We start from the raw sequence: 16,031 nt of genomic DNA, 5'->3' as shown, positions 1-16,031 counted from the left end.
TTTTTTGAGACGGAGTCTCGCTCTGTCTCCCGGGCTGGAGTGCAGTGGCGGGATCTCAGCTCACTGCAAGCTCCCAGGTTCACGCCATTCTCCTGCCTCAGCCTCCCGAGTAGCTGGGACTACAGGCGCCCGCCACCTCACCCGGCTAGTTTTTTGTATTTTTTTTTAGTAGAGACGGGGTTTCACCGTGTTCGCCAGGATGGTCTCGATCTCCTGACCTCGTGATCCACCCGTCTCGACCTCCCAAAGTGCTGGGATTACAGGCTTGAGCCACCGCGCCCGGCCCTACTTCTTCCTGTCTGAGGATCCTTAAACCTCAGGATTCTTTACTAATTTCTCATCAGCATCATTTTTCATTGTATTCCCAAATTTAAAAACGACGGTCTCCAAAGGCCTCACAATTACTTTCAGTTATTAGTATAATAAATATCAGCGATGTATGATGTATTCATTAGAACCTATGGTGGTTTTTTCCCCCTCTCCACAGGAAAACTACTTCAGAGAAAGACTTTTAATTTCTGAGAAAATCTTTGTACATATCGATATATATGCTATCGACCACATACATGAAAATAATTGTTTGGGGATAATGCACACCATTTGCCAATGATTAAGATTCAGCCCAGTCTTTGTCGCTGCATTTCTACATTCACATAAATTAGTAAGTCATGATGACACGGAAGGCTCACATGCCACGTAAAAATTTCAAGCTTGGATCTGAATCGGTGACTGAATCCTCCTCAGAATGCATATTTTGGAGGCAACTGTTTGGTTTATGTTACTGCTCCCTAAACCGGGCAGTGACTCAAGAGGCAGCTGGAAGAGAGAAGGAGGTGCTGGGCAAGTGCTAAAATACTGAAGTCTCAACAGTAGAATCCCTCCCCTTCTCTACACACCACACAGCCTTTTTGTGACTTCTTGTCCCCATCAGATATGCTCCTCTAGACTAGCTCACCTTCCCAGGGTGGGGCAGAGTCTCACCGGCTCATTATCTCACAGCTCCCGGGATGGCCCCGGGTACAGCAACTGTGTGGCACTTGGCTGTGGAAATTCAAGTTTTTCCACCCTAAAACAAGTAGGTTGTGAAACCCGATTTCGGTCCTGGTTACCACTAAGAGAGGGGCCCACCACAGCCCTGTGCCTGGAAGTTCTTGCTACTAAACTTCGCCTCCTGCTCCACCCTCACCTTCAGCACCTGATGAAGAAGGTCCAGTCCCTCCGCACACCTTACATGCCCAGGCCACACTGGTGGACTCACGCACGCACGCCAACTCTGCCATCCCATGCACGCCCGGCTTCGGAGAGCGGCTACGAACTTACTGCTCGCCGAGTCAGCCGAGCCAGGGCGTAAGGGGAAAGGCCGGAGAGGGGCTGGGGATAGGATCGGATCGGAGTTGGGGTCGCGGTCGGGGTCGGGGAGGACCCCGCCGGCCCGCTGGCCTCCCTCCCCTGACCCCCGGGACAGCCCCGGCGCACGTGCTGGGTGACAGGCCCCCTATAGGTTCCATACCTGCCACCGGAAGTGAGTGAGGAGGGCAGTATAGGCATTTCCTGTGACGCGAGCGCCTGGACTCCATTAGGCAGCAGCTGGGGGAAGAATCAACACACCAGGGAGCAGAGCGCAGCGGACCCGAGGACAGAGGCGGCAGCTGCCTCCGCTGCCGCCCGCCGCCGCCGCCGCCGCCGCCGCAGCCACTGCCGGGGCTCAGCCCAGCAGCGGGTCCCGCGCCCCCGCAGCCGCCCCGCGGCGCCCGCAGGCGCGACCCCCGGGCCGCGCACCCCGAGCTGCCTCCGGGAGGGGGGGGGGGGAAGGGCCCGGGGCCCCCCTCCCCCCCCCCCTCCTCCTCCCCCTCCTCTCCCCCCCCCCCTCCTACCCTGACCCCCTCCCCGCCTCCCCGGCCCCCCTCACCCCGACCCTCTCCCCGGCCCCCGCCTCCCCTCCCCCGCCTCGCCCCACCGGCTTCCCACCACGGCCTCTCTCGGCGAGGAAACTCTGGCCTCCGCTTCCTCCTCCTCCGACTCGGACACCGGCGGAGCCTCCCCGCCCCCGCGGAAGAAACCCCGAGCCTCGGCGGCGGAGGGAGCAGGAGAGCCCGGGGCTTCGGCAGGCAGAGCAGGCCTCTCCCCTCCGTCCTCGTCGTCCTCGTCGTCGTCCTCCTCCTCCTCCTCCTCCGTGGTGGTAGTGGTGGGACTCCCCCCGGCTGCTGCCCCTCCCGCCGCCGCTGCTGTCCCCCACCGAAGTAGCGGCCACAGCCTGGTCAGCGGCAGCATCATGCAGGCCAACGGGGCAGGAGGAGGAGGAGGAGGTGGCGGCGGCGGCGGCGGAGGAGGAGGGGGCGGCGGGGGCCAGGGACAGACCCCGGAACTCGCCTGCCTGTCGGCTCAGAACGGGGAGTCGTCCCCCTCGTCGTCGTCGTCCGCGGGGGACCTGGCCCACGCCAATGGGCTCCTGCCTTCCGCCCCCTCCGCCGCCAGCAACAATAGCAACAGCCTGAATGTCAATAACGGGGTTCCCGGCGGGGCGGCCGCCGCATCCTCAGCCACCGTTGCAGCTGCCTCCGCCACCACCGCCGCCTCCTCTTCCTTGGCCACCCCAGAACTGGGCAGCAGCCTCAAGAAGAAGAAGCGGCTCTCCCAGTCAGATGAGGATGTCATTAGGCTAATAGGACAGCACTTGAATGGCTTAGGGCTCAAGTAAGTATCCCTTACCGGCAGCTGGTGATGGACAGACCGAGGGACGGAGGCTCCAGGGGGGTAGGGGAAGCGGGGGAGGGGGGCTTGAAAGAGCTCGATTAAAGAGAATGAGTGCTGGGCACGCAGGGCCCAGTACACAGGAGGACGCGGCTCAGACAGGCCGACCGGGGAGGAGGAGCGGACCTGAAAGGAAATAGGGGGAAATCAATCAGTCTGACAAATTGTGAGATGAGACAGGCGGTTGAGGGGTTAGGAAGGGGTAGGAGAAACCCAAAGAATGACTTCTCCCCACGCACCTTCAGAGCTTAATTGTCTGTCAATAAAGACAGATGCGGGAGTGTGTCTCTCTGTGTTGGGGGAGGGGTGGATTAGAGCTGGTGGAAATAATGAACCTTGGAGGATTTGTTTTTCAAGTGTATCTTGGAGGCATCTTTGTGGGACACCTCCCCACCCCCAACCGTGGCAGACAACAACCCAAGCAAACTACCAATCAGGAAAGACAATCACCTACAAGTGTTTATGGGAACGGAGGGGCTGGGATCATTTGGAAAGAGGTTGTTGAATAAATCTGATGGGAATAATGAAGATACAGTGTTGATGTCGTTTAAAGGCCCTTGTGTGTGTGTACAAGAGGCCTAACCCTAACTAGTCTGGAATCTCAGTTTAATACCAAGAAGATGATCGCCTCTGAAAAGGGGACATCTGATCTGGTGAATCATTTGTTTTCAAATACAATTTAGGTGGCCTTGTATACCTAACATAGGGTGAGGGTAGACAGCGACCTTGGACAAAAAACACCGTTTTGTATACACACAAAGAAAAACTAAGGGGGTAGAAGGTAGGATTGGTGAGGGTGTCTGATGAAGGAGGTGCAAGAGGCAGAGTCAGAATGAAATGGTGGGGGGGAGGACGTGCAGCAGCAGTCAGTTTCCTGCATTCAGAGTGTAGATTAAGCTCTCAGGCTAGCCGATGTGTACTTTTGCATTTATGGATTTCTTGGGGAGTGGGGAGGAGAACAGAACTTTTTAAAAGTGACATAAGTATTTTGATTTTCAGGCAGATCGTTGCACTGTTTAGCTAAAAATTAAGTTTTAAAGCTGAATTAAGAAAGCATTGAAACATAAGCACAAAAAAAATAAGAGTGATAAATGAAGGTTCTTAGATACCAGAATACACGAGGGAAGAAAATACAGTTGATGAATCTTTTAAATGCTCAAAGACAAATATGTGGTAGGAAGAATTCACTTTATTCCCTAGGGAAAAGGATTAGTATGAAAACAGATTTTGTAAATGCTAACAGAACATGTTACTGAGACAAGAAGCAAGCTGACAGCAGCAGGAGGAAATAACTCGTGACTGTTTGGAACCTACACCATAGTAAATTTGCTATTTTTAGTATAGAGAGAAAGGGAATGATTTTTGATGCTGGATTTATTTTAATTTTAAAGATTAACCTGGTAGAATTTCTATGCAATATAATACCTGGATATATAAGCTCTTAACTGACACAGGTCGTCTCTGTCACCGTGTGAAGCTAATAATTTTGATCTTTCAAAATGTAGTAATGTAGTATGTAGATCCTGGTTTTTCATTTATTTGACTAGTTGGTTACAGCACATTTTTAGAAATCTTATACTTTATACATTAAATTGAGGCATCAAATGGCACACTAGGAAGAACTTATATTGATTCTGGTTTCAAGAAAGGTTTTTAACTTGACTAGAAAAAAATGTAGGTGTCAGTTTTAAATAAAGTTTGTTTAACCAGGCACATGAAAGCTATTTTTTTCTTCATCATGAGGCTAGCTTAAAAATTTTGCATCTGTTTTCATGGACATTAGTTTATTTGGAAGATTAAAACCCTAAAGTTGGTCAGGTCTGTTTTACACTGTATCTCTCCTGCAGCCAGACTGTTGATCTCCTCATGCAAGAGTCAGGATGTCGTTTAGAACATCCTTCTGCTACCAAATTCCGAAATCATGTCATGGAAGGAGACTGGGATAAGGTAAAGTAGGGCATATAGAGCTGTGTGACTGCTGCTAAAATTACAGATTTGATGTGCATTTTGTGACATTTCTGTTTTTCTTTTATACCAATTTTTACAGGCAGAAAATGACCTGAATGAACTAAAGCCTTTAGTGCATTCTCCTCATGCTATTGTGGTAAGAGGCGCACTTGAAATCTCTCAAACGTTGTTGGGAATAATTGTGGTAAATACACTTTTGTTCTTAGTTTCACATTTATGCTTATTTTAATAGGTTATTGATAACTCTAGGCTTCTGCCTTCTATTAAAAAACGGCCTAAAAGTAGTTAAATTTCATTTAATTTGTGAACTAGGATAAGTATAATGTTTTAAAGTATGAATTTTATATCTTTAAAATCATACATAGTAAATGTGTCATTTGAACTTAATAAATTAAGCTCTACAAAAAATGTATTGAAAGCTCTTCGTGCTTTCAGTGCTACTAATAGGAGTTTTATGTTTATAGAGTTAAAGATAAATTATACTTTTATTATGTTACTTAAAATACTGAATGTGCTGGTTAAAGAGAAAATGTGTTTGGGTGTGTGTATATCCATACAGCCTTAAGAAGCTGATACGTTATCTTTTTTTAATCTTCGGGAATTATAGTTAATTCAAGCCAACTCCGTTGGTATGCTGGCCATTTTCCATTCTTGCATTCCAGTTGTGTGAATTGACAGTGTCAAAGTTTGTATAATATGTATCACTCTGGTGGAGGGTTTGTATGCGGATTTGATCATTAGGCCCTGCTTACTGGCCTTATTTCCCTGACAAGATCAATTTAGTAGTTTAACCTGTTAGTCTCTTTCATAAATCTTAATGAATCTTTTAGATTTATGGGCTTTAATTAATTCTTCAGTAGATGGTGGTGAGGGAGAGAGGAAATAAGGTTTTTCTAAGTGCTGGAGTTTGGAAACCATGAAGAATCAGCTGCTAGCTGCTGGGTTTTTAACTTCTAGCTGATTCATTTGTTGTCAAAAGCAGTTTCCTGTCTGGGGGTGGGGAGAGAAAGAAGGCAAATAGGAAGTGAAGTAGAGAAACCAGCTGTTTGTTAAATATTAGTAAATGACTATTACATTTTGATTTTTTTTAAAATTGGGTCAAACATTAATCTTTTCTGTCTCTTCCTATAAAAATAGGGCCTTGGTGGTTTTGTTTTTGAAATCTTGTTACAAAAGAGTTTTCAAACTCAATGTAATTCTACACAGTAATATAATCCTAGAGAAATGGGCTTCAGGTGAATTAAAGGTTCAGCCAAGCAAGAACAAATACAAGTTCGTTTAAATTGATGATATAGTGTATTATTTTTATTCTTTCATTAAATACCTAAAATATTAAAAATTTTAAACTACTGTTGAGATGATTGGTAATAAATTAACTTATAAAATAATTCTGTAGTAAAATTTAAAAATAAAAAGAGAAGTTAAAATAGTTAAACGTGTATTCAAAGGGATTGGAAATTTTTCATTAACTAAAGTGTCCTCAACTGGTGTGTTTGGGGTTTTAAAAAAAAATACCCAAGTACATTTTATTGAGCAGTTCTTCATAAATTTTTGCTTCTGACTGAATGAGCTAAAATAAAGACAGTTAGATGGCCAAAATAAGAATTAAGGTTGCTTTCCCATTGGGCAAGTTAGCACTACTTGTGTGTTGACAATAAAGATCTTGCCTGTGGACTGTTTTAAAATGTGTGTGATTTCTTGGAGGTTGTTTAAGCTTCACCCAAATTATATCTGTAATTTAGTGGTAAAAAATTTAATAGGCTTACTTCCTATTTTTTTCTTATTTATAGTAATTTGAGAGTTCTGTATTGGATGTCAGTTATGACTATCTGATTAGAAACCTTCATTAGAGGCAACATGTAAACTGAAGAAAGATAGTTATAGATAATAAGGAGGAATCCTTTCTTTTTACAGCCTGTTGAGTCTGTAGAACATTCTAGGATCTAATAAAAAAATGGAGATTAAATCTCTGGCTGAGTCTCATGCCATCAAACTGTTTAGATATTTATACAAAGAATGGGGTTCCAACTTTTATCTCACTTTAAGCGTTGATGAATCAATTGCTTTTAAAGATTCATTTCAGCATTTTTTGAAGTTGCTCTTCATCTCTCTAATTGTGTTTAAATTTACTTTTCTCATCCATTGCATCTCCAGAAGAGAATCTAATATAAGCTTAAATTTGTAATAATATCTTAGGAGACAACTATTAGGGTTTCTTTAAACATAATTATTTTAATTGTATACCCAGGCACATTAATGGCTTAGTCTAGACTAAAATTGTACTTTATTTTTTAAGCGTGAATGTTTTCATTGACCCAATCCACTCTCCCTACAGCCTACTCCCTTTGTTTTTTTTTGTTGTTGTTGTTGTTGTTTGTTTGTTTGAGACAGAGTCTCGCTCTGTCGCCCATGCTGGGGTAGAGTGGCGTGATCTCGGCTCACTGCAACCTCTGCCTCCCGGGTTCAAGTGATTCTTCTGCCACAGCCTCCGAAACAGCTGGGACTACAGGCGCATGCCACCATGCCCGGCTAATTTTTGTATTTTTAGTACAGACGGGGTATCACCATATTGGCCAAGCTGGTCTCGAACTCCTGACCTTGTGATCCGCCCACCTCAGCCTCCCAAAGTGCTGGGATTACAGGTGTGAGCCACCGCACCCAGCCGTTTAAATGGTTTCCAGTTAAATGGTACTAGGAATGGCAGAGGTTGCTCTCATGAATCATCTTTTTTCTTTTTTTTGAGACTGAGTTTCTCTCTTATTGCCCAGACTGGAGTGCAATGGCGTGATCTCGCCTCACCGCAACCTCTCCCTCCCGGGTTCAAGAGATTCTCCAGCCTCAGCCTCCCAAGTAGCTGGAATTACAGGTGTCCATTACCACGCCCGGCTAATTTTTTTGGTATTTTTAGTAGAGATGGGGTTTCACCATGTTGGCCAGGCTAGTCTCGAACTCCTGACCTCAGGTGATCCACCCGCCTCAGCATCGCAGAGTGCCAGGATTACAGGCGTGAGCCACCGTGCCTGGCCAAATCAGCATTTTTTAGTTTGTATTCACGTATACTTAGCCATTTCTGGGCAATTTGGATGGGTATACGAGACCAATAATAGAAAACTTTTTTTATGTCTAGAAATATTTGGTTATTTTTTAATGTAATGGAAATATGCTTAACAAAAATTGGCATCTGTAATTAACTAGTATATTTTAAAGTCAAATAGGAGTTTTGAGAGCCAAGTTTATATATAATTTATTTCCCCTTTTCTCTGAGAAATCATGATTTAATTGATAACATTTGGTTATAACCTTACTCCAGAGTTAGAATCACTACTGAATTAGCTAGGAGGCCACCCTTGAGAACCAAACTTTCTGAGTATCATAATTTCTGGGTTTTTCTTTCATGTTGAGTTCAGTTTAATCATATGGAGGCAAAGGAAGGGATAAAGCAATTCAGTATTGGGTGGACTAGGGTAGCAACCGGAGAATTTACAATGTGAAACTATCATTCAAGCTTATCCTAGTCACTTAACAATTTCAAATTTATTAGATACTAAAATGGAGAAGGAGATCTTGCTGAGCCCAGAGATGGTGAAAAATCATAAGAGACCAGAAATAATCTCTTAAGAGGTCCAATTGGGAGCTGGGGAAAGACATAAAGGAGAGTTTATTTTCCTGATATTTTTCTATCTTTATTTCTTCAAAATTTGTTTTAAACATAAACATTAGTAGAGCCCTGTCCCCATCTCAGCAAGCTTTAATTTTGTCTGATTTTTACAGTGTTTTCAGTATTTAGCATTATTTGTTAATTATAGGGTTTTTGCTTTCTTGAGATTATATTTACATTTTTGCGCTTTAAATTTTGGGAGGTAAAATATAGTTTTACTCCCCACCCTTATCATATGTGTCAAATATTTCAACTGATTTTTTGGAGAATAAACATTTTCTTTTTTTTTTTTTTTTTTTTTTTTTTTTGGAAACAGAGTCTCGCTCTGTTGCCCAGGCTGGAGTGCAGTGGCCAGATCTCAGCTCACTGCAAGCTCCGCCTCCTGGGTTCCTGCCATTCTCCTGCCTCAGCCTCCCGAGTAGCTGGGACTACAGGCGCCCGCCACCACACGCGGCTAATTTTTTTTGTATTTTTAGTAGAAACAGGGTTTCACCGTGTTAGCCAGGATGGTCTCGATCTCCTGACCTTGTGATCCGCCCGTCTCGGCCTCCCAAAGTGCTGGGATTACAGGCGTGAGCCACCGCGCCCGGCCGAGAATAAACATTTTCTCTCAAATCTCTAGCTGTGCTTGGCCCGCAGCATGTTAGTTGCCATGCACAATACCAGGATTTGATATCTGTTTGAGAATATTCTTGGTCTTGATCTGGATAAAATGACTCATAAGAAATGCTCTTGTGCTACTTTTATAGCATTCCCTGTATATACAGAAATACGTGTTTATATTGGCTTCTCTCAGAGTTTTAGTCAGCCTTTCTCTATTCTCCCGCCCCACCTCTGCCCCATAGAAAGAGAGTAACATGTTGTATCAAGATCTTGGTGGGAAAATAAGGGGGAAACAGCACTTTGGGCACTGTCCCTACACACATTGGAATGGGGGAGGGATGGGCATAGGAACCTAATGATTGATACCAAAAAATATATAAATATTGAGTAAATAAAAAACTTGCCCTGAAATTTTTTTTTAAGTCCCTCAATTCCCAATTACTAAGAAAATCTAGTGAAGAAATTATATCACATGCTCTGGCCAGTTCCATGTGGCATTTAAATGAAAAAGTTCTGCAACTGAATATGATTTTCAAGTTTGAATTTAAAAAATACCACAAAATGGAATGAAACTTTTTTTTTGGGCGGGGGGGACAGTTTTGCTCTCATTGCCCAGGCTAGAGCGCAGTGGCACAATCTCGGCTCACTGCAACCTCCACCTTCCGGTTTCAAGCAATTCTCCTGCCTCAGCCTCCCAGCAAGCTGGGATTACAGGCGCCCGCCACCACACCCAGCTAACTTTTTTGTATTTTTTTTTTTTTTTTTTTCAGTAGAGATGGGGTTTCACCATGTTTGTCAGGCTGATCTCGAACTGCTGACCTCATGATACATCCGCCTCGGCCTCCCCAAGTGCTGGGATTACAGGCGTGAGCCACCGCGCCCGGTGGAATAAAACTTTTAACATTTTATTGATAAATGAAAATATATGAGGTCTTCATTTCATAGTTGGATTTTTTCCAGAAGCTAAAATGGTGCAAATATCCAGAATAACTTCAAATATAACATTTTTTTATTTTTAGTTTTTTTTTTTTTTTTTTTACATTGTTTAGTTTTTGCTTTCTGTGACCAGATGAATGTCAAAGTTTTTTCATTTAACATAGAAAGGTTAACTTCAGGCTATATGTATAGTAATGTACTTTTCAGGGCATCTTGGTAATTAATGTATTTCTGAAACATCCATTAGTCATTCTAAATTTATATGTAAAATTTGGTAAGTGTAATTTTCCTAGAGTTACAGGAGTGTCTCGGTTTGAATTTTTTTCTGTTCCTTAGCCATATATTTAAGATGAGATTTGTATCAAGCCTAAGCAATGTATCTTATAAAGGATGTATTGAAATGAAATACATGCCTAACTTATATGAGAGGGTTTATTATTGCTTGCTTTCTCTAGAAACCACTTTTATAAGCTTATAATTTATATCTCTCTTCTAAATACTCCTTGATAGAAAATCTTGTAGAGCAGTTTATTACACTGTTAATTCTACAAATAAATGGTAATTTCTCCACAGCATTTCGTGACAGCAGTGTACTTTTTTATGGTTTTAAAGTAAGCATTTTGGGCCAGGTGCAGTGGCTCATGCCTATAATCCCAGCACTTTGGGAGGCCAAGGTGGGCAGATCACTTGAGGTCAGGAGTTCGAGACCAGCCTGGCCAACATGGCAAAACCCTATCTCTACTGAAAATACAAAAATTAGCTGGGTGTGGTGGCGGGCGCCTATAATCCCAGCTACTTGGGAGGCTGAGACAGGAGAACCGCGTGAACCCAGGTGGCAGAGGTTACAGTAAGCCGAGATGGCACCACTGCGCTCCAGCCTGGACCACAGTGAGACTCTGTCTCAGAAAAGAAAAAAAGCATCTTACAAACAAGAAAAATTATACTTTAAGTTTTAATTTTAAGTGGGCTTGAGATCTTTACCACTGTATTCCTGGGAGTCTCTGAATGTAACTAACATTCCCTACCTACGACTCTTCTGTTTACATCAATTGACTTGCTCAAGCTCCACAAGTACCAAATAATGATGAAAAGGTCCCTCCAAACTGTGGTCCTTAATTAGGTTTAAGGTTTAAAAGAAGTTTTGAAATATTTATAAACATCCCTTTTCTCTTGTAAAAAACTGCTAAGATTGTGACCAAGTTAAAAGTAAAATACTAAAGTAGCATTTAAAAGTATTAAAGTCAAAAACACAGTTCAGGAAATAAACTAAATGTGAAAGTGTCTCACAATAAAGCTAGAAAGTGGTTATAGGCTTAGGGGAGAAAAGAGCTAATAATAATTTCCTGTTCTTCATTTTTAAATGCATTAGTGATCAGATTGTCAGAAATACACAAGTACCAATATAGAATCTTTTTAAAAACCTTTTAAGTTCGGCCGGGCGCGGTGGCTCAAGCCTGTAATCCCAGCACTTTGGGAGGCCGAGACGGGCGGATCACGAGGTCAGGAGATCGAGACCATCCTGGCTAACACAGTGAAACCCCGTCTCTACTAAAAAAATACAAAAAACTAGCCGGGCGAGGTGGCGGGCGCCTGTAGTCCCAGCTACTTGGGAGGCTGAGGCAGGAGAATGGCGTAAACCCGGGAGGCAGAGCTTGCAGTGAGCTGAGATCCGGCCACTGCACTCCAGCCTGGGCGACAGAGCGAGACTCCGTCTCAAAAAAAAAAAAAAAAAACCTTTAAGTTCAACCATCTAATGTAGACATCCCTTAATAGCTGCCTAGAAGAGAGTGAGTGCATCAAGCTTATGCTTGGCCACGTTAGTCGTAGGAAACTCAATACTTTGCATACCAACTTGTAGTCCATTTGTTGGACAGCTCTTAACCTTTGATAAGCCAAAATAAGACACTTTTCTACTTCTCCTGAGTGTTTCTAGTTCTGCTTTCTGGTCTACTTAGTCCCTCTTTCACATTGTTACTTAAGTAGTTCATTTGCTGTTTTTTTCTCTAATCTTCTCAAAACTTGTTGCGTAAAACCCCCCAATGCCCTAGTTATAAAGTCATACTTTTTAAAAAGCAAATTTCAAGTATTTGGAATAGTTCTAATTTTTTATACAAGAACTAAAATTCTAGGAAATTGCTTTGAGAGGAGAATTCATTTTTTCCAAGGCTGATACTTCGATCACTAATGATCTAGTCTGATTTGCGATTATTTGTTCAAAGCAGAGTTTTAGTAAGATGTGGAATTGAGCAAAGTCACATTTAATCTACTGTGGCTCTACTATAAACTATTTTGAGTCATCTTGAAGCTTTATAAAAAGTTATTTCAAAGGGCATAGTAGAATGGTTTCTACTGTTCTGTTTAGGCACAAACATTTTCTGAAACTTCCATCAACTTTTTTCCCCTGACTGCTGCTTTCTGTCATGTCAGAGGATGAAGTTTTTGCTGCTGCAGCAGAAGTACCTAGAATACCTGGAGGATGGCAAAGTCCTGGAGGCACTTCAAGTTCTACGCTGTGAATTGACGCCGCTGAAATACAATACAGAGCGCATTCATGTTCTTAGTGGGTAAGGAAACTGAGTTCTTGAACTCAGGTTAATGGAGGGCCAAAGTTATATTTCTTTAACATTTTTCCAAAATATAAATATTTGATTATTGCTAAATTCTTCGATATTTATCTAGGTAAACTCACTCCTGTGTCGATGAACTATTTTGGTCATCCTAGGAAACTTCAGATTAGGGTAGAGATATATTTAAGTGGGTGAAAGGGAGAAGAAAATATGTATTGCCTGTGAAATGCTATTTTAAAATCTTCTATGAAAACCCAATTACATTCCAAGGACAGCTTTTGTAGTTAAAAACAAAATAAAAATCATATGATATGGATCATGGTAAACAACGACATTTCCAGTATTGGTGCACACTAACTTTTTAAGTGAATACTTGTCATGTGCCAGGCCTTTGCTCAGCTTTTCACATAAACAACCTTGTTTAATCCTCACATCAACATCAGTCCTTTTTTGGGGTATGAAGGGTAGAGACAGGGTCTCACTATGTTGTCCAGTGTGGTCTCAAATGCCTGTGATCTTCCCACAGTGTTGGGATTACAGGCATGAGTCACTGTACCTGGCCACATTAATCCTTACAATGTTAGATTACCCAAAAGTTTGATCCTGGGCCTCCTTTTCATTCTCTATCTACATACTCTTTTTAGGTAATCTCATTCTATACCATGCCTTCACATACTGTCTGTATACCGGTGACTCTTACTTTCTTACATGAAGTGACAATGTATATATCTAGTGGCATACCTGACATTCTCCACTTGGATGTTTAATAGATGTCTCAGTTTTATGAGGCTGGAGTGCAGTGGCACAATCATAGGTTACTGCTGCCTCCAGTTTCTGGACTCAAGCCATCCTCCTGCCTCACCCTCCAAAGTAGGTAGGATTTCAGGAAAACAAAATTCTGGATTCACCCCTTCATGATAAATACACTTAACAAACTAGGAATAGAAAGGAACTTCCTTGACCGAGTAAAGGGCATTAATGAAAATTCACAGCGCTGGCAGTGAAAGACTGAAACCTCTCTCCTTGTTATCAAGAATTGGACAATGATGTCTACTCTTGCTATGTCTGTTCAACATTGTATTGGAGGTTCTAGCCAGGGAAATTAGTCAAGAAAAAGGAATAAAAGGTTGAAAAGGAAAAAGTAAAACTATCTCCATTCAAAGATGTCATGATTTTATATAAAGAAAATTTAAGAAATCCACTAAAAAACTCTTAGAACTAATAGGCAAGTTCAGCAAGGTTGTAGGACACAAGATCAATACACAAGAATAATGGTATTTCTAAAATCTTAACAATTAATAATTTAAAAAATTGAATTAAGAAAACAGTGTTATTTTCACTAGTATAAAAAAGAATAATTTAGGAATAAATTTAACCCCTACAGACCTGTGCCACTTCTAGCATATCGCAAGATCTTCAACCCAGTTGCTGAAGGGAAAAACTTAAACCTCATACTGCTTTTTCTTTATCTTTTAACTTTGACATGTATGGCCTAATTATGAAACATCTCAAATTTTCATTTCTCTGAATCTCCAGTTTCTAGCCTAGTTAAGCCATGGACATCTCTTCTAGAATATTGTAGTAGCTTCCCACCTAGTTACATTGTCTTCACTCTTAATTTTTTTTTTTTTTTTTTTTTTTTGAGACAGAGTTTCACTGTTGTCGCCCAGGCTGGAGTGCAGTGGTACAATCTCAGCTCACTGCAACCTTCACCTCCCGGGTTCAAGTGATTCTTCAGCCTTGCCTCCTGAGTAGCTGGGATTGTAGGCATGTGCCACCACACCCAGCTAATTTTGTATTTTTAGTAGAGATGGGGGTCTCCCCATGTTGGCCAGGCTGGTCTCAAACTTCTGACCTCAGGTGATCCACCTGCCTCAGCCTTCCAAAGTGCTGGGATTATAGGTGTGAGCACTGTACCCGGCTTCACTCTTAATTTCTTAACAATGCGTATTTCACACAGTAGCCAGATGAATAAGCAAAACCATAAATGAAGTCTTCACTCCCTTACCACTGGCTCTCCAGCAGTCTTAAAACCCAAAATCTCTGTGCAAGGCTACAAAAACCCTGATCCTTTTCTGCCATCTTTTTCTTTATTCATTACTGTACAGTGACACTCGTGCTCTTTTTGTTCCTTCACTTGCCACCCCTTAAGGCATTTGCACTGCTTGTCCTCTCCATCTGAAATGTATGTTCCCCAGTCTTTGCATAGCTGGGTACTCCTTGTTTAGTTCCCAGCCCGAGCATCATCTTCTCCCGAGATTACCCACTGGGTATTCTCGTCACATTACTCTGTTTTTAATTTTTTTCTTTATAGTATATTTCACTATATGATACGATTCCACTATCAAGAACAAATATGTGACACATGAGTTTGTAAATACAAAATGATGAACAAAAGAAGGGGCCCAAGATAAGGGCCCATTCCTTGCATGTAGGGAAACTGAGCCTCAAAGAAGTTAAGTAGCCAGCACAATATAAAGCTAATAATTCAGAAAGCAGTTCTCAAAGCCTGGTTTGACTGATTCCAAAGTCATTGGTCTTACCCACTATCACATCTTGTAACAGTAAATTCTACAGGTTTTTTGTTTGTTGTTTGAGATGGAGTCTGGCTATGTTGCTTAGACTGGTCTTGAACTCATGCCCAAGCAGTCCTTCCACCTTGGCTTGCCAAAGTGCTAGGTTTACAGGCATGAGCCACCACACCTGGCCTGCTAGATGTTTTGATATGGTAGCTGACAAATTATCTTGTTCTGATTACCTTTTTTTTGAGACAAGAGTCTCATTCCATTACCCAGGCTGGAGTGCAGTGGTGCAATCTCGGCTCACTGCAGCCTCCACCTCCCTAGTTCAAGCAATTCTGCCTCAGCCTCCCAAGTAGCTGGGATTACAGGTGTGTGCCACCATGCCCAGCTAATTTTTTTTTTGTATTTTTAGTAGAGATGGCATTTCACTGTGTTGGCAAAGCTAGTCTCGGACTCCTGACCTCAGGTAATCGCCTGCCTCACCTCCCAAAGTGCTGGGATTACAGGCATGCTGATTACCTTTTTAATGCAGTATCTGATTTCTTTGTCATCGGAATATCATTCACATGATTTTTTTCCTGCTCTTGAGTCAGAACATATAATTTAGTCACATGGGTTTTATTCTGAAGCAAACCCTGAGTTTTTTACCTAAGGAAATGGCCCAAAGGTGGCAAGATGTGGAACTGGGATCAGAACCCAGAGTTTCTCCTGCTCAGTCCAATGTCCTTTTAGTTATACTGTAAACAGAAATTCTTTTGAAACTTTAAGATTTAATGTGTATTTTCACAAGGACATAGAAGCAATCGTCATTTTTTTTAAATTTTAAAAATAAACATTTTAAAATAATTATTGATAATAAACTTTGCCCAAAAGAAGTTATTTTAGAAACAAAATATTCACAACAGCAAACTTCCTATAGAGTAATTTGAGTATTGAGTATAATTACTTACATTATTAAGTTTTTTTGATCAGCTAAAGCACTATTTATGTAGTAAATAATGAGAAGTAGTTCCGCTGTTTGGGAAG

At 42.1% G+C, this 16,031-nt stretch overlaps 1 protein-coding gene across 3 annotated transcripts in view; it reads left to right on the top strand.

The window, feature by feature from the left end:
* The first annotated feature begins 1,568 nt into the window (after positions 1–1,568).
* WDR26 (WD repeat domain 26) overlaps positions 1,569–16,031 on the top strand; it is a 49,950-nt gene continuing 35,487 nt past the window's right edge. For 2 of the 3 annotated variants that reach the window (XM_023203654.3, XM_023203652.3), the window contains exons 1-4: positions 1,829–2,694; positions 4,599–4,698; positions 4,799–4,903; positions 12,344–12,480. In XM_023203654.3, coding sequence (XP_023059422.1) covers positions 2,273–2,694; positions 4,599–4,698; positions 4,799–4,903; positions 12,344–12,480 — 764 coding nt within the window. In that variant the 5' untranslated portion in view covers positions 1,829–2,272. Of the gene's footprint in view, positions 2,695–4,598; positions 4,699–4,798; positions 4,904–12,343; positions 12,481–16,031 lie in introns of all 3 variants that reach the window. The other variant, XM_023203653.3, reaches the window with a different exon arrangement.

Source organism: Piliocolobus tephrosceles, chromosome 1 (genome assembly GCF_002776525.5).
Source record: "Piliocolobus tephrosceles isolate RC106 chromosome 1, ASM277652v3, whole genome shotgun sequence".
Classification (NCBI taxonomy): Eukaryota; Metazoa; Chordata; class Mammalia; order Primates; family Cercopithecidae; genus Piliocolobus; species Piliocolobus tephrosceles.
This window is presented reverse-complemented; position numbering and strand designations above follow the sequence as displayed.